This window comes from the organism of the source record quoted next, unplaced genomic scaffold (assembly GCF_019419815.1).
Source record: "Pyrus x bretschneideri cultivar Hongxiangsu unplaced genomic scaffold, Pyrus_bretschneideri_v1 Contig51, whole genome shotgun sequence".
Classification (NCBI taxonomy): Eukaryota; Viridiplantae; Streptophyta; class Magnoliopsida; order Rosales; family Rosaceae; genus Pyrus; species Pyrus x bretschneideri.
The window spans coordinates 2442659-2468198 of record NW_025999789.1 but is presented as its reverse complement, the minus strand read 5'-3'; the positions used below and the strand labels follow the sequence as shown (position 1 = coordinate 2468198).

The following is a 25540-nucleotide window of genomic DNA, read 5'->3' as shown; positions in this document are numbered from 1 at the left end:
GTGTATATATATACTTCTACAAATCTTGTTATCGATGATCAGATCTTGTTGTACATCCCTATTGGCAAATCGAAGTCAAAGTCTTTGAGTAATCGTAACAAATTGATCGTAAAAAGCAGTTTCCAGAATCTGAAAATTTTCCTCGTTCCTTTATTTGTTAGTCCAACCTGTAGCTATCTTTGTTATATATCTTGTGAATACAAATGTGATAGAAGGCATAGCAAAGTCTCAGTCTTCTGTTTTTACGAAAACTAATATATATGGCACTATCACAAATTTTGAATGAATTCTTTCTTGACGGCCAAGCCACCATAATCAACTAACATGGCACTAAACTAAATAGGGTTTAGTATTGTGAAAGTAGGGACAGTTCCTTATATAATTGGTAGCTTGGGCAGTCTAAGGGACTCTAAATCACAATTATATAATTTCCATGTGCTCTGTCTTTTATTAACCATTTTCAAAAATAGATAACGTAAAATATCATGCATGGGAAGAGGTTGAAATTCTACTATAAAATTAATTGACAATATGAAGAGTAGCTTAACTTACTTATAAGCCCATGTAGGTCTCTCCTCTCATCAATGTGGGATTCATTCTCAACACGCCCCCTCACATATATCGAATTTTCAAGCCTAACATGTGGACAACATAACGGGTTGACATGGAGCGCATGTGTCTATTTGGCTAAACATGTTAGACAACATGTTTTGATACAATAAAAAGTTGAGATTCCATCATAAAACCAATTGGTAATATGAAGAGTAACCAAACTTACTTATAAGCCCATACAAGATCAATTCTCCCATCAATCTGAGATTCATTCTCAACACATAGTGTGTTTGCTATGAAACATTGGTCCCAAAAATAAAGGAAACGAAATCCTTGCCATCACTACGTTTTCCTGAATTTTTTTTTTTTTTTCAATACAACAGCAAGAAGCTACGGGATTTTTTTTTTTTATTCTCTTTTCATACAACAACATTCCGTGGCGATCGAAGAATGTTGTTATCACATATGAAAAGTGAATATTTTATACTCAAAACTAAAACTTTGGATAACTAAAACGATGTCATCACTAAATGCTCTGTTAATTGTAAATTATTAGTGAAATTTTTAGAGCCTTGATTTATTGAGATAAAGTTAGGGCCATAATTCAAAGAATGCAAACGGTACATGTATGTAGAACGGGCAAATGTGTCTCAGATCATTTCATCTTTGCATGAGCATTTTACGAATGTGTCTCATATTAGGTTTTAGTGGAAGATGCTAAGTGTTTGCTGCAATCGGTGGCTGAAGTTTCTTGCTTCCTACATCCGCCACCAAGCAAAATGTTTAGCACATAGGCTTGCTTATTTTGCCCTTTATTCTAGTGGTGATTGTACTTGGTTGGACGAACTTCTTATTGTTAACTGTCATCTACTTGAGGAAGATATCTTCTCGCCCTATATTGAGTAGCCTATTTCTGGCTTTTTGAATGAAATTTATGTTGTCTCTTATAAAAAAGGGTTTATATCACAAATGGTCTCTGAAATTGACCAACACCATTAAGATGGTCCCTGAAATTGAAAATTAATCAATATAGTCTTTGAAAATAGGTGTCACAAATCAATGTGGTCCTTCCATCACAATACCGTCAAAACTTATGTTACGTGCTGACGTGACACATAAATGGGGCCCACAAGATATAAGATTTTTTATCACAAATGGTCCATAAAATTGACTCACACCATCAAGATGGTTCTTGAAATTGACCCATCATCAAGATGGTCCATGGACTTGAAAATCAATCAACGCAGTCCATGAAAATAGGTGTTGCAAATCAATGTGTCATCCCGTTACAATTCTGTCATATGTTGATGTTTAATAATTGATTAAAAAAGTTGTCAAAAACTTCTTTGCACAAAGAGATTATCTCAAGGCAAAGCTCACAATTCTCCGCATCACCAAGATCACTGGGGGAGCGCCTAACAAGCTCTCCAAAGTTAAGGTTGTGAGGTTGTCGATCATCCAAATATTGACCGTAGAGTCACAAAAGTCATCACCAATCCAAGTTGTCGCCGAAGGTTGTCTCGATCCTGATCCAATTTGATGAAGGATGTGAAAATGAGTGTTTTAAGTTTTTTTTTTTTTTCCTTTTTTCTAGAGAAGAGACAACAAGGGCTACCATAGATGAAGGTAGAATAGTATGGGTTGGGATCGGAGGTGATTGCGGGACTGAGTTTCTGGGTTGACAACTTTTTAATTAATTATTAAATTATTAGACATATTTCTAATTTATTTTTTATTTAGTTAGACTTGTGGGCCCATTTATATTCCACCTCAGCACATAACAAAATTTTTGACATAATTACAACGGAATGACCCCATTGATTTGAGATATCTATTTTTAGGAACTACATTGATCAATTTTCAATTTTAGAGACCATTTTGATGGTGTCAGTCAATTTTAGGGACCATCTTGATGGTGTAAGTCGATTTCAAGGACCATCTGTGATAAAAAAAAAAAAAAAAAGACTTGTGAGACCCATTTATGTGCCACATCAGCACATAACAGAATTTTTGACAGAATTGTGACGGAATGACCATATTGATTTGAGACATCAATTTTCAGAGACTACATTGATCGATTTTCAATTTCGGGGACCATCTTAATGGTGTGGGTCAATTTCAAGGATCATTTGTGGGAAAAAAAAAAAAAAAAAAGCCAGCAAATATTTGAAGTTCAATTTTCTCCTTAATTGGAATCTCAGTCACACACAAAAATACATTTAAAATTAAGAAATCATTAAACGGAAGGGGTATATATATATATATATATATATAGACACATACATACATGTGTGTGTGTGTGTCAAAGGACAATTACATAATGGAGCAAGTTGGTTGTGGATATTCACGAACCACTTCATAGTACATTGGAGGACATTGCGGAGTGCAATAATAGCTTGCTGATGACGTGTATTCAATAGTAATTGGGTTTTCACCATCATCCGCATTACCGGCTTTCACTTGTTCAATTTGGACTATGGCGGCGAAGCCGACCTTCTTCCTTAACAACCCCGTCAAGCGAACGGAGTCAACTCCATCTCCTGTCACCTCCAGATGATCTTTGTTTTCTCCTTCTAATGACACTTTGCTCACACCTACTTTCATTTTAACGATCATCAATTAATTACTTGATTATCCAACCCTAATCAAATATGAATGAAGAATTGATATAAAATAAACTCAATTGCATTACCGTATGCAGCTGCTGCAATCTTCAAGGCCTTGGTTCTGCATTTGTCACAGTGCATTTGCACCTTCACTAGTATCTTTTGCTGCATCATATTGTATAAATTAATGCCAAACATATGTTGTTAAAATCTTAGATCTTTTATAGAGAACGTTTTAATCGGGAAATTTAGAAAAAATGTATTCTTGCCTCTTTTATGTGTAAAAACCTAACAGACCCCATAGTTTTGATTGCATTCAAACGCTTTGACTAGTTATTATTGCTCGAGACCCCGTCAGGAACAATTGATCCTATAATTTTGCATGTGAAAAGACTTAACTGACCGATAACTTTTTCTAAATTTTCAATTCGATAAAATGTAAGAGTAATACTAATGAAATGTTTTAGAACAAATTAAAACGCTTACCTTCATGTTGGTGACTTGAAAGAATGTACGAAATAAGTTTTAAGCTTGTTGGGATGGAAAACTCTATGAATCTATGAATGAATTAATCTGGGAAAGTAGAACTACATATTTATAACGACCTTAGTCCTTGAGTATTACTCCTTCCTTCCCGTTGACTTGTATTTATAACGACCTCAATCCTACCAATTACATTCGACAAAAAAAAAAAAAAATCCTACCAATTACATGGGAGCATATAGAGACTAGGTTTTTTCGGAATAAGGTACAAAAAGTCAGATTTATAGTTTCCGCGGTTTCGCAGACTTAGTCCTGCTAATGGTATTGCAAAACCTGATCTGTCCGCTCAGCTATTGGCAAATAAAAGATTATACATGAACATTCTTAATTCTTAATTCTCTATGTAACTCTTTTTTGTTAAACTTTCTCTATGTATTAATACAGGCAACCCAAAGAATTTTTCTGTATCACTTTTAGATTTTTTTCCTTTCCATTTTCTGGCACTTAAATCAGTTTTGTTAGGGTGTTTCCAGTGATTGATCAGTAGTCTCAACACCCAAAGACTGAGTAAATCAGTTTTACTAGGGTTTTTGGTAGCGTCAGTAAATTTTCAAGAATACGGTTCGATCGACCACAAAAAAAATTACTTTGTTAGAGGATTAAACTAATCTAGAATTTTCACTCCTTATTTTGTTTCATTGCCTTAGGTTAATTAATTAATTGTATGGCTCCGGGAATTAATGGTCTTTTAGATGAGAGATTGGTAGGCGGTTCAGCTCTCAGGGAATTAATGGTCTTTTAGACGAGACATTGGTAGGCGGTTCAGCTTTGCAAACTCACAACTGGTGGGAAGCTATCCACACACAGCTTTGTATTTCTACCTATCTTTTTTAATTTTTGGTCGCCAGATCAAATAAATTGAAGAAGATCAAAGAAAAAAAATTAACAAGAGATGTGTGAGAGATACAAATAGGAGTGCAGATAGCGTCATCCCGTACATATCAGGCTGTGGAAAGAATTGATTGTACGTGGTTTTGATCCTTGTATACTTTCTTTGTGTATGAGTTAAGGTTCGAACGGGGGTCTAACAATACTGATTGATGAGATCACGATTTACTTTAGACATATATAGTGAAGTAATCATATATAGTCTTCTAATAATCCAAAAAAACTCGTTAAAGATCTTTTACAGTGTGAAATCCCCTTTTTTCCAGCATACCGGATATCCATGACTACAAGTTCATTTTTCAAACCCTGCAATGCACCTTCTACATACAACAGCAATATATATATATATATGGAAAAGAAAATATTAGTCAAGGTCTTTTTCTGATTAATAAATAAAAAAAAAGTCAAAAGTCTTATTTTTCCACATAAAAAATAATATGGCACGATCATAAATTTGAGTGGAAATTTTTTATTTTGGGGAGGTGGGGTGGGGTGGAGGAAGATCCATTTTATTTTGGGGAGGTGGGATGGGGTGGAGGAAGATCCATACTTCCCAGCCCCCAGGGACAGATTTTCGAACATATTTGTGACTGTGTCAAATGAGATATTCCCATAAATATATGCAAATTGTAAAAATAAACATATATATGATTCACAATAAGTAATGCAATATGACAGTAAAAAGTGATTGATTATTTTTCTTGACTCCCAAACAAGACAACCTCCACAATATAGGATATCTCCCACATGCCTACGGCCACATTTTAGTTGGATGATGACCCCAACCAGTTGTGAGATATTAAATTGTTCAGTTGCTATATTCTATGCCCTCAGGCATGCACCAACTCACACCATTTGCTACTTTGACGACGTGTGGAAGCATAGACTGCATAGTACCAATCATTCTATCCTATATATCGAAAAGATTAAGATAATGAAATTTTCTTTACAATTGTCTATGTACGATATGTTGTCAAACTATGTATGAGTACATAAAGACATGTAATTTCATCTAGTTTCTAACAACACAACGTGCTTAATATCCAGTAAGACGTTATGTATCATAATGAACATAAGGTGTTGTTGTCATTCTAAAAATTTATTGTGCACTTCAAGCTTTATATATTTAGAACGAAAATTACATTTATGAGGAATGCACATTGAGTTTTTTGAAATGTCAATAACAAAATCGTAAACTATTGTTGTAAATATTGTTAATTGCATAATTCTCCAGTTTAGTCATTGTGTAATAGTTAAATGATTTTTTTTTATAGGTAAAATAGGAAAACTTAGAAATATCCACCAAGTAAACCATAAGCATATAAATAGACATCCTAATGAAAAATACACTCTCAATCTCCATAAGCCTATGTGTGGGTAAGCTCGCATGGCCACATTGTCCCGGTGTAGGGACGCTACAAGGTGTCCCCGTTTCGGGTTGTTTTGTCTAACTCAAAATGAATTCATTTTAGAGTAAAGACTTCTGTTGACTTGCTGTATACAACTTAAGAGAACCCTATCGTTGTTGGCGCAAGATATCTGGGGAAAACACCATTTTTGTGGCTAAAGCTCTGGCACTCAGGACGCCTTTTGGACTGCAAAAGGAAGGGGATACAAGAGCGTGTGTTGAAGGTGACTAAATTAGTCATTGGCGCCATTAAAGGCTCCTACTCAACTCCTTGGAGGTCGAAGATATTAAGTGGTTGGTGACTTCCTTTGACTCTTTTCCATATTTATGTGCTTATGGAGACAAATTCCTTGACGAATGTAGTCTCTAGGACTGATTTAGTTTTAGTAACTTCCACAATTGGGATAGAGCCTTGCCCTTAGTGGCAATGAAAACTTTCTTATTTGATTGTATTGGAATTGGATTTAATCATGGTCACACTATTTAATACTTATTTTATTTTCTTGAGCAAAGAAAAAAAGACGGGGGCGTACGTGTGGTTGGGCCTGCAAGGCCACATTGTCGAGGTGCAGGGACGCTAGAAGTTGTACCAGTTTCGGGTTGTTTTTGTGTTCTTTTGTCCGACAGTTGCACCTAAGCGGGACGTCTTGTGTCTGTATCCATGTGGTTACTCCGATAGTCGAACCTTAGAATTTGCTCACTATTTAATGTGTTTTTGTAACTCAATGTGGGCCCCATTTAGAATGAGAGTAGAACTACCATGGACTTGATTTGGGTAGCTAAACGTTAATGGGCTACTCAATTCGACCCACGAAATCTGGTGCCGTGTTGATCTATGATCTATCATTAATTTAGGGGGGCTATTTGGGATTTTCAAGAGTCATTACGTAACTTCTTTTTTTGTCGAAAGAGTCATTACATAACTTATTCACGGGAGATTTTTTGTGTATTCGAAACATGTGCATGTATATCATATTTTATTATACAAATAAAGAGATACTTGAAATAAAAATTTCTTCTGTTTGTATAATAACACTAACATACAATTCCGTATTTTGAGCGCAAACTCTCTCCTTATTCACAACGTGAATGGCCCCGTCTCCTACCTTCCTAGGCAGATCGCACTAGAGTACAGTTCCGCTGTACCAATCCACCCAGCTGCCAGCCTAACCTAAAGCATTCATGATTGGCATGGCTTTTGGGGTATATGAATCAAGGAAATTACAAATTTTAAGGATCTTTATGCAGCACTAGTTCTATTACTTAACGGTACACTTTTGGTGGGTGATTTTAACGCATTTGTTTAGCTTGTTGTCATCCGAAAATATTCAATTTAGAGTGCCATTAATTTAGAAATGAGTGATAAATCTGCTTGTCTTATAGGAAAATTATGTGTCCTACCCATCACATGATAATGTTTTAAATGTTTGGACGATTAAGCATCAACACATGCAAAAAATAAGTGTAACGGAGGTGAGAATGCTTCGTTGAATGTGTGGATACATGAGAAAGGACATGATTAAGAACGATGATATCCGAGGTAAAGTAGGAGTTTGGACATGTGAACTGAAAACCTATAAATGCTCCGGTTAGAAAATGTTATTATGAAATAGAGGCTTAGGCAAAATGGATAGAAAAAGACCTAGAAAGACTTGGAAAGAGACTAAAAGACATAGAGTACTTAGAATTAACGGAAAACTTGACGCAAAATCAAACGCAGTGATGTTTTAAAATTCATCCAACTGATCCCACTTAGTAAAATGAAACTTTGCTGTTGCTTATGTTTAAAAAAGAAGGAAAAGACAAAAGAACAAATAGTACATGCTCCCATGATAGTTAGTTGATTACACATGACCTGCTTACTTTTGAATCTTTTTGTCTAATATTTTCTGCGCTGTCTTTATAGAAGGCCTAACTTTCGACCTTCCTTAGTGGCTAAACAAATCATAAGCTCCAAACCCCTTGATCTGGTTGATCTTTTTGGATTGCTTCGAGAGCCAACACTTATGCTCACATGTGCTTATGGTATAATTGTTTTCATTAGAAACAAGTATAAATTTAAAAAAAAATAAAAAAATAAAAAAATTCAGTTGCAAAAAAATATTTAACTTGTCAAAAAAATATAACTGTTTATGCTAAACGCAATGGAAAACTGTTTTAGTTGTCAAAAAAAAAATTTTAGCCCTCTTAAATCAGTTGCAAGCAGGCACTACATCTAACCACTCACAACTTCGACTGGTCTAACCAATCAAATGACAAAAGTGCTTATAATCAAAGCACTTTGCAGAACAAGGCCACTTCTGTTTAGGACTTTTCCACACAGTGCTTGCAAATTGAAATCAGCAGTTTCAAAAGCAAAACCATTCAAACCACAAACATCTACAAGTTTCCCACCTTTAGCTCCACCTAAACCCCCTTTTACAAATACCAATACAAACAAATTGGTCCCACTTCTACCCCTCAATCAAATGCTTCTTTTCCTTTACTTGCTTTAACCAATTACCTATTTTATTTAAACAAACAATTATCTTCATCTTCCCCCTTCATTACTTGGTTCAGCTGTTTTGCTTCTCGTTGTTTTCCAGAGATGTTAGCCCTTCCACGTCCACCGCCGTCCCCAATTCCACCTTCACCGCTACCTCAACCTCCACCCCAACGGCATAGCAGACGCCCGCCCCTATTCCCAAGGCCAACGACACCAATCTCCCTCAGCCAAATCATCATATCAAAGCGTGCTGAGAATGGAGAAGCTCCAGCACCTGATGCAGAAAACCTTAATTCAAGTAAACCAACAAAGCAAAAAATACTCCGGCAACCTCAACGGACAAATCCGCTTGTATGGTGCTGTGCAATTGCATGTCTCATATTTAGTGTTATTCTTATTTTCTTTGGAATTGCAACTTTGATACTTTTCTTAGTCGTTAAACCAAAAACTCCATCGTTTGACATCCCCAATGCAAGCCTCAACACCATCTACTTCGACTCACCTGAATATTTCAACGGTGACTTCACTTTCCTAGCAAATTTCTCCAACCCTAATCGGAAACTCGATATAAGATTTGAGTATCTGGATTTGGAGCTTTTCTTTTCTGACAGGCTCATAGCAACTCAATCTCTTGCACCTTTCACACAAAGACCTGGAGAAGGAAGAGTGGGATCAGTTCGCTTGATATCGAGCTTGGTTTACCTTCCTGTCAATCATGCTGTGGCACTTCAAACGCAGGTGCAGAACAATCAAGTTAACTATAATATGAGAGGAACATTTAAAGTGAGAGCCAGTCTAGGTATGATCCATTTTTCTTACTGGTTGCATAGCAGATGCCAATTACAGATGACAGGTCCGCCGAGGGGTGTTTTAGTTGCAAGAAGTTGCAAATCTAAAAGATGAAGATCCAGGAGCATTCTTTCCTGGTATCTTCCTTCTATGTTCCTAGTATGTCTACTTTGAAACCTAAATGTGTAAAGGTCATACGAGCTATATAAATATAATAAATGAGCATTCTTTTCTACAAACTTATGAAAGTCCTTTTCTTTTCTGTTTTTGCATTCGGACATTCGGTTGGTTGTATCACAAATCCATTAGTAATAAAACCTAAGAAGGACACAATTTATCATCTAGAACAAATACAGGTGCTAAACATATGGGACTAAAGAACAAAGGAAACCCGATAGCCTCGTCTGTAGAACGGAAAAAGAAAAGGTCTGCTGAATTGGAACTCTGTTTGAGGAAGTGGAAGCACTAGACTTCTACTTGTGGAAAACTCTAGCAAGAGATGTATGGAGATTCAAATAGGATCCTGCAAAGATTTACACATAACTTCTCCCTTGTTTTAACACTGACACATTATCTGCTATGGTGTTCCATCACTGCACTACCGCTTTCATATGTTTACTTAATTAAAAGAATTCATATGAAAAGCAATGTTCGGTTCAAATTTTTACAGAAAGTTAGCTAGACAACGAATCACAACAACAGTTGGAGAATCCAGCAACAGGTTTGTGTTTGTGGGGGGTACTTTTCTAGATAGCTCCTGTCCAAAGTGTCCTAATCAGAAATCACCTAATACACTACAACTTTTAGATCCATCAGCAGTTTATATAATCAGAAAAGATATAAAGGAATTGATTTGTAGTTTAAAGAAACACCACAAGATAACAGTCCGATGTTTAATACGACTATGTACTAGACAATCAATCATGTTACGTAATGGACAGCCTGTGGCTGGAGCGTAGCCAGCAGATGAAAACAAGCACAACCTCTATACTTTGTACTAGAATTTCTACCAGACAACAATACATATCTAAACTGCCTTACAAAGAGATTTAGTCTTCAAATTTACGGTTACCATTACAATTATTGATCTCCCTAAGTGCTATATCGTTACGTTTCATTATATCCATTGTCATATACCAAGTCAATCAAAGTTCGAAAGAATCACAAAGACAACTAAAATATATAGCTAGTTCGCTAGAATGTTGTCACCAATATGTAATTCAATTATGCATTGTAACGATTCAAGGCAGCAATGTTCACATTCTAACAAATCTTATGAGCACTATGTGTACAACAGTTCTGAAAATTCAGACCAACAGCCTCATTATACGATCATCAAGCAAAATATAAGAACAAAAATTAAAAAATATGAACCTCTTTTACATGAGAAACCCGGAGCCGTGCCTTCACCCTCCACTCACTTCAGACGGTGTTTTCGCCACAATCGACAATGCATGTAGTCCACTTTGCAATTCTTCTTGCAACAAACCATATATAAGCCTATGCCTCTTAACCAAACTCTTCCCTCAAACTCCTTAGACACAACTCTCACATTGAAATGCGTCTCCCCATCACCACTTCCTCTAACCCCGGCATGCCCGGCATGTTGATAAGAGATGTCTTCCACTTCCAATTCCACAGGACTTAACTCTCCCATCAATTTCTCCTGAATTCTCTTCCCTCTGCTTCCCAAGTCACCTGAATCTGCCACATTTTCGCTCATTTCACTCGCTACCAGTTCCAATTGCTTAATATTTTCTCCAGAACTCAATCCAATATCCTCACCCTCAATCCCACCATCAACTCTCAAACCCGAATTCGAATTCGAATTCTTTTCCCCACCCACTTCAGAATCCACTCCAAGCTCCAAACTTTTGACACTATCTTCAATTTTTGCTGTGAAACGCTCACTCTCCCCTCCATTTTCTTCCTCCACAAGCAACTCCTTCGCCTTCCTCTGCATCAACCTCAACATATTCACAAACCCATTATTCCTCGACGGCGTCAAGCTCTGCTGCAGCCCCAGAAGCACCGCGAAATCGGGCGAAACCCGCAAAACCTCATCCACCTGGCGGCCCGATAACCCGCCAACTAGCAAAGCAGCGAGCCCCTTGGTGAGGACCGAGTCGGAATCGGCCTCGAAAAACACATTCTTGTCCGAATCAAGATACGCCCTGACCCACACCTGAGAGACGCATCCCTCCACTTTGTTCTGCTTCGTCTTGAATCGATCATCCAACGGCTTCAAATTCTTGCCGTAGAACAGGAGCTGCTCGTACTTGGCCTTGGGGACCTCTACGGACTGGAAAAGCTTGACGATTTCCTGGAGCTTCGGAGGGAGGTCCTCGACCGGCTGCAGGGACGTGGAGCTCGAGGCGGATGCGGACGGCGGCGTAGGGGAGGAGGAGGATATGGTGGGGATTCTTTGGAAAGTGATGTGCCTTTGGGGGAAAGACAGAGATGGGGGTTTTGGGGTCTTAGGATTGAGAATTGAGGTAGGGATTTTGGTGGTGAATAATCGAAACGACGATGAGATTGAAGAAGACGACGACATTTTTGGAGGAGGAGAGCGAAGAGAAGAGAGGGACACAGTGGCAGATTCAGAGAATTGAAGAAGATGGACTCAAAACTCCCCGTTTTGTCTTTTACTAATGAGTTGTTTATATGTTTTCTGGGCCTTGAGTCTCATAGTTCCAAAAAAAATGAAAATAAGTCCAGTAGAACATAGGGTTTGATATAAATTCTCTCTGCATGACGTTCATTCTTGGTTAAGCGGGCACGTTGACATTACTGCATAAGTATTTGTCTCTAGTTTGATAACATGATATTTACAACAACAACAATTAAGTTTTATATCACCAAATGAAGTCAATTGTATGAATCTTAGAACTTACTGCGCTCAGTTTTGTGCCAAGTATTCTGTTAGCTTCAAGTAATCTATATTCTTCCAGTCTCTTTTCAAATCTTCCTAGATATTCCTTTGCTCCGTTTACCTTGTGTCTATATCTCATGGTCGTATCTTCTAATGAAATCATATGTAGATCTTTGATTCACATGTCCAAACCAATATAACTAATTTTTCTATTAAATGATTGTTATCAAAGTTGTACTCCTCATTTAACCTTGAATTTTCTTTTCTTGTTATGTGACTAATTTCGTAGAAAAATATGACAGATATCAAATCGTGCAGGAAATAATATGAGTACGAGCAAAAGTTGGAATCTCATGAATAGTCTTGTTACTAGGATATAATCATTTGTACTATTTGAAAGGCGGCTGTTTTCTCTGGAATTTTTTTAGCAAAACTTAAAAACCTAAGCACAATTCTAAACATCTTTCGTTTGTGCAACCTAAACATTTTCGTTGTAGAGATTATGTCCAATCACAGCATTATATTAGTCATGAGAACGTTGTTCATAAAACTTGGAACCTCGTTCAACGTTAAGAAAATAGATACCACGAGATAGAAAAGCTCAACTATGTGCAAAACTCAAAGGTTTCGAGTTCATGTAGTTGAAGCCACGGTGTCAGTTACCCTAAACGTAAGACCTCAACCAGGCACTCCAGCACAATTAAATTATCAAAAACGAATTCAAGCAGAACAATTTTGAAGGGTTTAATGGAAAACAACTTTGAATAAACAAAATAAGCAACAAAGCTTCAGCATCATATACTTGAACAAACTAACATTATATAACGACCAAGATCCTGGAAAAACATTCACATATTCTTGAGGACAACATCTTCATGCGATAATTGGTGATATCCAGTTTCTTGACTGCTCTCTGGGCATCCTCCCGGTTCACAAACTCGTCCAATCCAAATCTGTTGCGGCTCCAGATATAGCCACAGCAGCTGTGAGTGTGAAAAAAGTTGGAGTTTTACCATAAATTTAATTGGAAATATAGAGATACCCAATTACTTATAACATGTCCTTACGATGAATTTTTAAGCATAGCACATGAACAACACAAATCAGGAGATGTGGAGCACGTGTGGCCATTGAGCTTCATATATAGGACAACCTACTCTGATATCATGAAGAAAGTTGATGTTCCACTATAAAACCAATTGACAGGATGAAGAATAGCTCCATTTCTTATAAGCACATTCAAAGTCCATTTTCTTCCGATGTTGGGTTAGTATGCTCTCAACAGAGTGTGCTATTGGGGCTGGTCATATCCTTGGATGATGGACGTGGCAAAATTAGCATGAGGGAAATGTGGTTGAGGTATGAGATCTTTTGTAGCACCATGAAACTATGACCTGTATGCCGTCAGTAGCAGTTGCACGAGGAAACAATTAACGTTATGTCTTTGTTGTTGTATGGCACTTCTCTTGGAGTGTGCATTTGTTGCACTGAATTATATCGGACCGGACTAACTTCAAGGTATAGAGCAATAAGTAGAGTTGATAAAATAAAATTACACTGAATATTTTTTATTCTTGATCTTATACCGGCCATCCAGTTAAGGGCTTTAGTACTAGTTCTAGTACTTGTATCCCTTAACAAACAAGCTCTCAGAAGCCAGTCCACCGGCACTTCCTCCAGAGTACTTTCCAAGAGTGGCATCTGAGTTTGCCTTGCACCTTGTCAAGAACGTCTCCTGAGCTTTCGCAACATTCTCCTTCTTCCCACCCCAAGTCTTGAGTGTGCTTGCTTGCAAAGCTCGCCCGAATGAGAACGAAAGGGTCCATGGCTTCAACACATCCAACCTGTTCATTGCATCCAAGTTGAGTGTTGCCTCTTCCTCACTTTGTCCTCCGGACAGAAACACAATCCCCGGCACAGCTGCTGGGACTGTCCGGCGCAGTGCAGTCACTGTGTACTCGGCAATCACCTCCGGCGTAACCTGTGCAAAGATTGAAGCCATTTCAGTTTGAAGAAAAACTATGTTGACAATGTTGTATGTGCCGGTTATATATAACATTCCTCTCTCAATACGTCTACACGAAACTACTATTATATGTTGCGACCAACAAGCATGTGATCTATGAGAAAAGAACTTTTATGTTACAACCCTTATCGTAACTCCAACAATAAATATAACATGTATACGATACACTATGTCATGCTATCATAGTATTACAAAGTCATCTAAATCACAATTCCTACAATATTTAATATAACATTCAATGGTGAAATTTTAAACTTAAGATACAATAAATTGGGTTAATTTTATACACACAGTAAACTCTTACATTCCACATCTTCAAGTTATCATATATACAACAGTTGTATGCAAGAAGTTCTTTGCAAGAGACATTATACATAATATATCAACACACACGTGTATATATACAACTATTGTAAGTAATAATTTCTTTGAGAGAGAGAGCTCATGAGAATTTAGAGAATAATCAATTTTTTTTTTCACCTTTGGGCTGTCAGAGCCTGGAGTAACCATGTTGGGCTTAAGGAGTGTGCCTTCAAGAAGAACATGTTGCTCATTGAGTGCCTTGTAAACTGCTGCAAGAACCATTTCAGTAGCAGCCGCACATTTCTTAATGTCATGGTCTCCATCAGTCAAAATCTCTGGCTCAACGATTGGCACCAGTCCGTTCTCCTGGCAGATAATCGCATAGCGAGCCAAACCCTGCGCATTCTGCTGGATGGACAGTTCCGAGGGCTCTGTTAGGCCTATCTTGAGCACCGCGCGCCATTTGGCAAAGCGCGCGCCCGCCTTGTAGTACTGTGCGCACCTAGCTCCCAGAGAGTCAAAGCCTTGGGTTGTTGTCTCTCCGTTTGTTCCAGCTAACTCAACGGTGCCCTTGTCAACCTTGATCCCTGAATCAAAGTGGTAAACATTGACATCAATGAAAATACCAAAATATGGAAACTTGAAGAGAAGTGTCAAAAAAAATATGTCGAAAAAAACTATGTTGCTTCTATTTATCGAAATTTAACTTAGACCATACCTGGAATGACATTGTTTTCCTGGAGGATTTCGACGAAGGGTTTGCCATCAGAGCTCTTCTGGTACAAGGTCTCCTCGAAGAGGATGACACCGGAGAGGTAAGGGAGGGCGTTGGGAGAAGTGAAGAGAAGTTCTCGGAGAGCTTGGCGGTTGGACTCGATGTTCTCGACCTTGATGCTGGATAGACGCTTGCCAATGGTGCCCGTGCTCTCATCTGCTGCCAATATGCCCTTGCCTGGGGTGGCAATGTACTTGGCATTCTTTATGAGCTCCTCTGCACAAAATCAAAAGGGCTTGAGTATTATTCGAACTTTTTACAAGTTAAAGTATGACTGCAATGAGTTATATATGCCTAAATGTTCTCTTAAGGAAATTGTCCTTTTTTATTATTTTTTTTTTCTTTTGAAAATTTTCTTGGTCAATGACCTAAATTGTTTTGAACGCAGTGCTTATTAGGACTCACGTCCACAAGAAGAACTCATTTGCAACTGGTTATGTAAGAAGTACTTATACTTATTTGCAACTTTTTTTATTACAAAGTGCTTATATATAGACATGTAACTTTTCTTTTTCTAAAAAATGCTTCGTGATGATCTAAAAGCGCTTTTCAAAAGCAGTACTAAACAAGTTCATCATAACTATACGTGCATGAGAAGGAGACATGCATATGTTACCCAACAATACCACATGTAATTAGGAAAATCATATTGAGAGAGAGAGAGAGAGAGAGAGAGAGAGAGTACCAGCATACTTGCCAACAAAGGCTGACATGGTTGAGGATTTAGGATGGGTATTAGATAACACTGGACGAAAGTGCAAAAACAAACTTACACGCCCAACAATCTATATAGACAGCTCCGGCGGAATATGCCATCAGAAATCCACCATGGCATATAGAGACACACGTGTCAAAAGGTTAGCCTAAGGAAAGTTATCAACCTAGGATAGAGCAACGAGTGATCACTCTCCTTGCCAAGTGGCAACTCATCCTTGGGCAAAAGTTTGTGTGGAAGGCCTAATGATCCTCATCCAAACTACTCAGAAGTTGAAGAGACAACCGAAGGAAGATTTTGGATTCTACTAACCAATGATGTGTGCCTATCCATTTCGGTTTTCTGTTTTCGGTTCATTATTAGTAAATGGAATGGGAAGGACAGTCGCCCGATTGTCAGCGGTAATGTCTCCATCTCGATTGATTTCACACACATTAACGGCTGACAAGCAATCAAAATCAGTAGTTGAAACTAATCACATTCATAACGGCTGGCCTTAGGTACATGTCTTCAAGGAATTCTTGGTTACGAGTGTATACCACACCTCTGACATCCTTCACAATTCTCATCATGTGACGAGTTATCTTGAGAGGGGTATACCCCGCTGTATGCAAGAGTTGCGAAAATGAGGAACGATGAGAAGAAAATTGCGAAGCAACAAAAAAATATTATCATCATGTCGGTAAATGTCCTGGTTCATAATACATATCATGGGGAGGGTCATTCATTTGCCCGTATATCGCTTCCCCTTTAAGCCATACAAATGCAAAGTGAAGTTCAAAGGGAACTTGACTATCTAGGCACACACTCACTGCCTGCTATGACAACTAGCTGTCCAACCCTTTCGACGGCATCATCACTTTATAAAGAGTATCATTTGCGAAGGAAATTCCCTATAAGCCAAATAGTTCGAAAACAAAATTACCAAAGACTCGAAGGATGATAATTCGGTTTCATGAAGTCAAAATTTTTTCAACCCTGAAATGTAGAACCCAGCATCATTGCGGAAAATAACTCGAGTTGATCAAAGGGCTGGACCAACTAGCAGTTTTCATTGGAACTACACTGATGAAGGAGCTACCACTTGTTGATCATCATCATCAGTTCCAAAATATCGGTCCCCAAACTCACCCATGCCAGGTACTACACGAAAATCTTCGTTCAGACCAGTTTCAATCTCAGATGTCACAATCTTTATTCTGGGGAAGCGTTTGCAGACCATGTGCACACCTTGAGGTGCCTGGCCAATTGATATGAAACATCATTAGGAGTAAAAGTCAGAGGGTAGTCCAAAATCAAACTAAGAGTCAGAGGAACCTGAAGCACGTCAGAGAGCAGTTAACTTACAGATATGAGATTGAGAAATATAATGTTGGACTCTGGCACGCCCTTCTCCAAAATTAGAGAAATAGCTTGAACAGCTGAGTTCCCTAAAGACAAAGGTATGATCGTACAATAGCCAATAATTCAACACAATTTTAAAAAGAACCACTTTTGACAGTCATTTCTTTTCTATGTTATCGTAGTTGATTCCGAAGAACCAGCAAGTCCAAACAATAACGATACATTATCAGAAAAAAACGAACCTGTGCCTAGGATAGGATCCAACAGTAATACATGCCTCTCTGAAATGTCGTTGGGTAGTTTTTCATAAATTAGCTGTTCAGACAATAAAGCAATAAGAAAAACAATCAGGGGTAACAGAAATGCAGATATGCAAATGCATGCAGTGGGACCAACACGAAGGGTGGGAGTGAGAAGAGAGAGAGGTGTGAACCTGCTGACCATTGTCTCCTTCTCTATGAATAAGAATCTTTCCAATCTTGATACCTTTACAGCATGCTCGCAAAGCATTCTCCATACTCTCGCCACTGGTAAAAGGAGAATGTTAATCAAACCATGAAAACGTATAGCAATTCATTTTTTTTTTTTTTTTTACATAAAATCAATCTCAACAGGGAGATACAACATTTGTACGTGATAATTACAAGACCATATGGTTCATAAAGACAAGGTTGGGTTTCGATTCAGATCTACTTAATGCCTCTATCTATCTATAATCATCATTTGTTTTCACAAGAATGCATTTGAGCAAAACCGTTTGTTCATGCGTAAAGAAAGCCAAACTAAAAAGAAACATAAGAGGATATTTTTTTTTTCTATCCAGAAAAACCAAATGCCTTAAAAGGAACGGATGTACCTCCTGATGATAGACACACCGCACAGCCTCTTACAAAAATCCACACCGATATACACAGACCCTGCATTCAGACCAAAGGAACGTTGAAGAAAAGGATTAACCAAAATCAAATATGGGAAAACGGTATTATGATAAGATGTGCAAATGAACATCATCTTACCAGTTGGAGTGATCACCTGCTTTTCGGTAAATGGTAGATGTCCCAGGCCATGTTCAACAACCTATTCAAGATTAAGAACTTATGATGAGTGGTTTAAACTGACAAATAACTGGCCCTATGGCCCTATTTCACTTATGATCTTAAAACCATCAAATCATCCCCTTGACTCAAAGAATCAAATACCCACCAAACGAATCAACCGGTCTGAATAGAAAACAAAATCATGCTTTGTTGTTTGAGAATCACGTATGAGAGTATGCATACCCCGTATCTGCATGAGACCAGCAACAATAATTGGTGAGCCAAAAAAATTAAACATACAAATACATATTGAAGCTTGAATGAAAACATATAGGATGGGCACCTGAAAGGTTGAGTGTATGACATATAGATTGGGATATATTTTACAAAGGTCATGTTGACCAAGCTTAGTACGAATATGTTGTACTATCAAATCAACAGCTATGTGATTATCTCCGCCGCGAGGAATAATGATATCAGCATACTTCTTCGTTGGAAGAATAAAGTCATCAAAAGCCGGCTTAACAAACTTCGAGTACTGCATTAAAATGATAAGCACCATCAGAGAAAAGGCACCATAAAATAAGTACGCTGTAAGCATTAAATTGGTTGCCTAAATCACGTGATCATAGGGAACAAAGGTAAGAAGAGGTAATAGAGACGAAAGAAGAAACCCTTAACACCCTGAGTAAAATAGTTCTAAGAATGGTTTGAGTACAATAGGTAGAAAAAATTATCAAATTCATTCAAGAGTATACCACTTATCTTGAATTCCTTTCTACAAGCTACTGAGCACTAACAATCTACGAGAAGAGAATTCTAACAATTATTTTCACTGAGAAAAAATAGTCACATACACTCTTTTATGAATTCACAGCATGAAAAGAACTCTACGTATAAGCTCGGAAAATCAACATAAATCTAATAACAATGAAATGGAAAGTTGCAAACCTGATCAAGAACTTGCCCAATATCCCTTCCCTTCTCAACTGTATCACGCCTTATCCTCCTAGCCAACCGAACATCAGCATCTGCACTGAAAATTTTACAATGTGAAGTGGCCTAATTTAGTAACAATATGACGTGACATATACCATTCTACTTATAACAGTAGCTTAAAAAATAAACTATTACGAACAATTGATTTCAACATAGGATCAGAAGATATTAAACGAAAAGCAATAAAACCATGCAACGCCAGAGACCCCATACCCTGGCTGATCAAGTTAAAAAATTTAACATGAAAGCCAAATCGTATAAATTAGACGAATATACTAGAATTTGAAACAGATAAACTTTTCACAAAGTGAGACTATGAGAGTCGTTTGTGGTGACATAAGCTTTGATAGCGCACTATATCCTCGAAAGGCAAAGAAAAATTATCAATTAGAAAGGAAGAAGTAGGTAAAAGAAAAATGACCTGTATCAACAAAAATCTTCATATTCATCAACTCTCGTACACGAGTATCATGGAAAGCAAGAATGCCTTCCAAGATGATGACATCTGAAGGGTTTACCTGTTAAGGATGATAAGATAAGATAAGCATTTCAGTGCATAAGAGAATTACACAAGATACACGAAAATGAGAATGTGTAGACATGTGTTTTGATATAATTCCAAAAACTATCCCTCCGCAAGAATACGGCCTCAAAACAACAGGTAACTAGATGTTGGACAATATGTCTAATAGATACCACAGATTTCAAAACTTACCCGTCTAGCTGGAAACACGCTATTTTTATAACTTTTGAAATCATAGTTTGGAATATCTACTGCTTGCCCATGCTTCAACTTGTCCATTGAAGATAACAGTTTCTCGGTGTCAAATGCATCTGATGATACCCAAATACTATGAATTAAAATTTGAAACACAGCCAGCATAAAACAGAGACAACTAGCACGCATAAGTACTTTGAAGGTCACAATATAATTTTAAATTTCTATAATCCAACCATGTGCAAAGCACTAAAGAAAAACTACACAGAACCAACTTGTTGAGTTACTCAGAAAACTAAGAGCATGACATTACTACTGTCTGGTTACCATTTTAGTGTCTCAAACTGTAGCAACATGGAATTCTTTGATAGATTGCACATGTTTCATTTTAAAATCACGAAATTTTCATATAGATATTTGTCCATTTACATTCCCTTAAATTTGAAGTTGCAGTATTGCCCTCACCAGGATGGTCAAAGTTGTATTCATGTACACGTTTAAGTTCCTCCTCAGTCAGATTATGATAAAAGGAATCCTGTAATAATATCATCCATGATATATAAGATACTAACTTGGAAAATGGTAAAATTCTCAGTCGTGAAATACAGGAGAACCAAATAATAAAGAAAAACATGCAAAGAATACGTAACAAGGTAACAACTACCCTAATAGACCACAAAATTCTACACTTGAACAAGGAATATTACCTGGTTAACAAGAACAACACGCTGATCATGAAGCTGTTGTATAATCATATCACAAACTGTAGTCTTACCAGAAGCTGCCCCACCAGCAACACCTGTGACAATATGTACAAAATGATGGATCATTTGAAAGCAGAGTTAAAGAAAGTAGCTACCACGCCTAACTTAGAAACAACAACGAAATAACCAAACCGTAAATCCATACTTACCAATAACAAAGGGCTGTTTATGCATGTTTCCACGTGCTGATGTTGTTGGTTGCTCCACCTTCTGTCTTTGTTCTAAGCCATCCATGTGAAATCCAGAAAAATGAACCCCTGAGGAGGCCTCTATCATATCCACAACTGAATTTGAGCCCATGTTCATAGACCTGCATAGAAAGAGGTGAAGAAAAGGTTTATAAGGTCATGAAATAGAAAGCAGCATTCAACTCTACTTTGGCACTAAAACTTGAATTGATTAAGCCAAGCTTGTGTTAAATTCAGGTACAGGTAGCTGGTTAGTTATTTCAGAAGAGCGGATCTATTATTTATCTTGTATAGGTGAAGTACTCTGAAGTGAATTTATAGCTCCCCAAGGTATCAAATTAAACCGTTTATACTACGCAATCCATTCTAGATTACAATATTAAGTAAAGTTGATAAATGATGATATTAATAAGCAAGAAAAGTAGTAAATTTTAAGACGATGATACTAATATGCAAGTAAAGTTGTAAACTTTAACACGCTAGAACGACCAAACAAATAAGATACTTATGAAACCAAACAATATTGGATCAATGTTGTATACTGCGCATATCTAATCATAACTACATAGTAGCTAACACTTTAAAAAGCTATTAACTAAGCTAAAAATTACTGATCAAACCTCAAAACGAATAACAACAATACGAATACAATAAGGGAATACCACGATCGTGCGGACTACACACTCCTTTTTTGTTCCGTGCACCATTCATCTTCAAAACAACAATAATCACGAAACCAACAGATTCCGAACCACAATGGCATCGAAAAAGCGGATTCGATTGCACGAAATCACAACGGCAGCAACAAAAATAGCTAAAAAAACTCAATCTTTACTCCCTAATCATTGCATTTCCAAATTTCACACTTCCAACACACACAAACACAAAGCTTTTCATGCAAAAAAAAAAAAAAAAAAAAAGAAATTGAAGTGATCAACTTCCGCCGAAAGCATCCAAAACAGCAATTGATCGAAAATTTCAATTCAGGGATCCAATGTGCATATCAAAAGACTCAAACTTTAATCCACCAATTAAAACCTCCCAATCAAACAATCAAAATTAACAAAAAAAATATTAAAATTTCCAAAAATTTAGATTCAGTAGGAAAATATCAACGGAGGAATCTACCAATGCGATACCTGGTGAACTCCGCCGAGATTTCTAGAGAGAGAGAGAAAGATATTCGAACGAACGCAAGCAGTTTCAAAGAAATTCCAGAGAGAGAGAGAGAGAGAGAGAATGATCAGACCGATCCCGATGGGTTTAAATAGTGGCAGCCGGAGAGCGGACCTCGCACCGAAGTTAAGGTTGTTTAAATTACGAAAATGGTCCTGGGTTTGGCGGATATTACGATTGTGCCATCCACTTCGCTATTTTAATCTCTGATATTTTTGGGTTCGTACGGTCCACAGCTTGGATCTGCCTCGATATTGAGCTGTCCGGCCTTATCCATCGTGGCACTGAATCAGAAGCGGGACCCACGTCTTTTGGAAATGTCTAAGAGGTGAGAGACATTATTGCATGTGTTTCACAACACGGTCTTTACGGTGCACAGCAAATTAGGGTATTTCTTGGGTCGCCTATCGAATTGAATGGGATGAAGAATATTAAAAGATAAAAATTAATAAGATGTATATAACCAGTGAAAAGGTACATGTGAATAACATCATTGTTTTTTTTTTTCTAACATAAATAATTCTCTTACGTTAATATATAACTTTTTTTTTATTTTTTAGTTGAGCATCAAACGCAAAATTAATCGGCAACAGTGGAGATTGACCAGGATTTTTTAAGCATTTATACTCTCAATAATAACATCTTGATACGCGAAATGATGATTTTTTTGCCAACGCAAAAGATATTTTCCATTTTCAAATTTTTAAAACCAATATAAAAAAGACAGCAATGTGTTCTGTGAGAAATCTTCTTGGAGAAACTCTCAGTTTTAATTCTCTAAGACTTCTCTACAAAAACCATTTTCGTGTTCAACAGACAAACCCTAAGAAAAATAGGAATTTTCCTTGAATCTATATGGGAGTTTCCTACTCTAATACAATAGTTGGTAAAAGTAAATTGAAAAAAAATCAGTTAGCTTTTGAATAATAAAGTGGATGAGGAAAATAAACTTGAAATTTGAATAAAAGTCAAAATTTATAAATTGACATGCACTAATTCCATCGTTTGGATTCATAAACATAAAAATTTAGAATTTCCCCATATAAAACAAAAACTTAGAATTTGAGACCTCAAATTCCCAAGTTTAGATTGAGAGTTTAAAAATAACAAATTTTGTATCCAATTCCATTGTTTTTTTAGGTTAACCAAACAAGAAAATTCACATATTCTAAAAAATAAAATCTCGTCATTTCAATTTCAGTCATTTTAAAATTCCTTAGTAATCTTAAATTTCTTCGTCCAAACATAATGTTACAGAAAAAGAATATGCTTGAAGTTCTTGTCACCTTTATCCATTTGAAGATAAAGATTGATAGAGTTTTGCTTCCTGAAAAAAGATAGCGACGAGGAGTTTTCGATACCCGTGTTCTTCTCTCATACTTTTAGCTCACTAATGCAATTAGGTTCTGAACTTTTGCTTCCAAGGAAAAGGACTGGTAGACGTTTTCTTTCGTTTCAAATTTCTAAATCTTATCCAAGACTCTAATAATAGAAGGTGAATTCTTATCTGAAGGTGGAAACTTTTTGCACGCATGGATCACTTGATTGCTAGGGTACAGGTAAGGTGCACCACCCTCGAGTGTACTGCAATCTCACACATATTTTATGCATGTAGCACAATAAACGTTATGCATGCACATATGTGAGAGAAAAATATAAAAGACAAAATATATTTTAATACGTTGAACCTTATGCAGGTACTCATAACAAAATTACGTCACCTTTGAGATATGAACTCATCAAAAATATATATTTTTTGCTAGATCATATACACACACACAGAGATACTTTAAAGGTAGAATATCGAACTTCACATTTGCTTTTAGAGAAAACGTGACTACTAGTACTACTGAAAACAAGACATTTTCGAATTATAGAATATAAGATGCATACGGGTGATCCGAAGGTTGATGATCGTTAGTTGCACAGCCACAAATTGCCCTTTTACTTGTAAGAATGAGATTTTCGATTCTCATTTTATTCTCTATAAGACAATAATGGGGATGGAAAGAAATTTACTTGGTGAACCTAACTTGCCTATAAACAAACTAAGTTTTTTAGTTAAAAATGGTTTTCGAAATTGGCATAACTCCTTGTTTTAATCTCTGACAGTAAAAATCGATAGAATTATAGAAATGATCCTTGAGTTTATCCACTGTAAATCATTTTGGTATCCATGAATATACTCTTAAAAAAGATGGTCACGTGGTCAAACTCAATGACCATTTCTATCGAGTTTCATTGTCAGAAACCAAATTAAGGAGTTATCCTAATCTCAGAAATGATATTGTCTACTTTTAGAATAATCAGGAAGCTCCACTTACATGCATAGTTAAAAAGAATCAAATGCACGCACACTCTTAACTAGAAAAAGAAAAGAAAAGGTTGTATAGAGAACGCTTGGAATTTGCCTAGTTTTGAGCAGTCCTTTTCATACATTACGTATGCATGTGTTTAACATACTAAAATGGAGAACATGGTTTTGCTCATTTGATACCACGCATATGCATAAAATAAATTGATAAGGACTTAGAGCCTGACTATGACGTATCAACTTGTGATGCATTTGGTTTGAAATCCACAATCTATACGCAAGTAGTCATTTACTATAATGGTGGAAAAAAGAGTTGAATCTTTACATGACAGCGTGAGTTTAAACCCCGTTGATGACTAATTTAACAAAATTCATCATTTAAAAAAAAACAATCTATATATATTCATAATTGAAATACTTTAATCAATAAAACTTTTGGTATGAAAAGAGACATACTAGTGTTTTAGAAAAAAATGAAAATTAACTAGATTTCAGTGTATAGGTGTTTTTCTTTTTAGTGTTAAGAAAGGTCGACATATACTAACATGCATGTTTTAGAAAAAGCAAATGAAACTTTCGATTTTTTCTTTCTAATATTAAAAGAGTTCGACTCTTAGCCTCGGTCAGTGAGAGATCTCATCAGTTTGTGTCACGCTGCCCTCCATGATATCACCCAATACACACACTCGGCCATTTCACTACCTGAACTTCGTGGAAGTGGCAAGTCATGGTAGATGTATCGTTCCGAGTCTGACTCTTATGCATGCATGCATGCTATACTAACCCACCTAAGCATCAACACATCTGAGCCTTTGATTGGTGTGTAAAAGAAATCAGAGTTGTTGATTTTTGTATGGTAGGTCAATGAAATGAGTTAGTGAAAACCGTCGAATTTAATTTGTGCGCCGCATATATGTTGATCATTTGGCTCTAAATACTAAAATCTAGAGTGATGTTGACTATACATCTATGACTCACACCTATGTCAGCTCATTAGTCCACCTCATCATTCCAGCTCAGCAATAGTTAGTTAGACAG

The 25540-nt window shown here is 36.8% G+C and overlaps 4 protein-coding genes and 1 pseudogene across 4 annotated transcripts; 1 reads left to right on the top strand and 4 right to left on the bottom strand.

Moving 5' to 3' along the window:
• Window positions 1-2830: 2830 nt before the first annotated feature.
• On the bottom strand, window positions 2831-3843 carry LOC103931498 (heavy metal-associated isoprenylated plant protein 47-like). The gene is made up of 3 exons (XM_018643564.2): window positions 3645-3843; window positions 3245-3323; window positions 2831-3146 (listed from the first exon to the last, which is right to left on the bottom strand). The coding sequence occupies exons 1-3, from the start codon at window positions 3648-3650 to the stop codon at window positions 2866-2868; spliced, it is 366 nt and encodes a 121-aa protein (XP_018499080.2). The 5' UTR covers window positions 3651-3843; the 3' UTR covers window positions 2831-2865.
• Window positions 3844-8227: 4384 nt separating this feature from the next.
• On the bottom strand, window positions 8228-11825 carry LOC125470685 (annotated as a pseudogene).
• Window positions 8580-10624, top strand: LOC125470686 (NDR1/HIN1-like protein 10). The gene has a single exon (XM_048570041.1). The coding sequence runs from the start codon at window positions 8585-8587 to the stop codon at window positions 9383-9385; it is 801 nt and encodes a 266-aa protein (XP_048425998.1). The 5' UTR covers window positions 8580-8584; the 3' UTR covers window positions 9386-10624.
• Window positions 11826-13664: 1839 nt separating the features above from the next.
• Window positions 13665-16091, bottom strand: LOC125470668 (fructose-bisphosphate aldolase, cytoplasmic isozyme 1-like). The gene is made up of 4 exons (XM_048569989.1): window positions 15933-16091; window positions 15191-15463; window positions 14650-15059; window positions 13665-14124 (listed from the first exon to the last, which is right to left on the bottom strand). The coding sequence occupies exons 1-4, from the start codon at window positions 15958-15960 to the stop codon at window positions 13762-13764; spliced, it is 1074 nt and encodes a 357-aa protein (XP_048425946.1). The 5' UTR covers window positions 15961-16091; the 3' UTR covers window positions 13665-13761.
• Window positions 16092-16609: 518 nt separating this feature from the next.
• On the bottom strand, window positions 16610-22308 carry LOC103956963 (uridine kinase-like protein 3). Its single transcript, XM_048569988.1, has 15 exons — window positions 22152-22308; window positions 20974-21134; window positions 20768-20859; window positions 20526-20595; window positions 20058-20176; window positions 19764-19860; window positions 19295-19374; window positions 18687-18881; window positions 18510-18593; window positions 18323-18383; window positions 18163-18223; window positions 17740-17833; window positions 17549-17621; window positions 17310-17392; window positions 16610-17202 (listed from the first exon to the last, which is right to left on the bottom strand). Exons 2-15 carry the CDS (start codon window positions 21128-21130, stop codon window positions 17023-17025), a joined length of 1446 nt encoding a protein of 481 aa, XP_048425945.1. The 5' UTR covers window positions 21131-21134; window positions 22152-22308; the 3' UTR covers window positions 16610-17022.
• Between the last annotated feature and the right edge of the window lie 3232 nt (window positions 22309-25540).

Coding starts and splice junctions, on each gene's coding strand:
- LOC125470686 (XM_048570041.1), top strand. CDS start 8,585: ATGTTAGCCCTTCCACGTCCACCGCCGTCCCCAATTCCACCTTCACCG.
- LOC103956963 (XM_048569988.1), bottom strand. CDS start 21,130: ATGAACATGGGCTCAAATTCAGTTGTGGATATGATAGAGGCCTCCTCA. Junction 19,375..19,763: donor GAAGATTTTTGTTGATACAG/GTCATTTTTCTT, acceptor TTTTCAGTGCAG/ATGCTGATGTTCGGTTGGCT. Junction 17,393..17,548: donor GGATCCTATCCTAGGCACAG/GTTCGTTTTTTT, acceptor CTTTGTCTTTAG/GGAACTCAGCTGTTCAAGCT.
- LOC103931498 (XM_018643564.2), bottom strand. Junction 3,147..3,244: donor GATTGCAGCAGCTGCATACG/GTAATGCAATTG, acceptor AAATGAAAGTAG/GTGTGAGCAAAGTGTCATTA.
- LOC125470668 (XM_048569989.1), bottom strand. CDS start 15,960: ATGTCAGCCTTTGTTGGCAAGTATGCTG. Junction 15,464..15,932: donor CTTTGTTGGCAAGTATGCTG/GTACTCTCTCTC, acceptor GATTTTGTGCAG/AGGAGCTCATAAAGAATGCC. Junction 15,060..15,190: donor GGAAAACAATGTCATTCCAG/GTATGGTCTAAG, acceptor ACTTTGATTCAG/GGATCAAGGTTGACAAGGGC.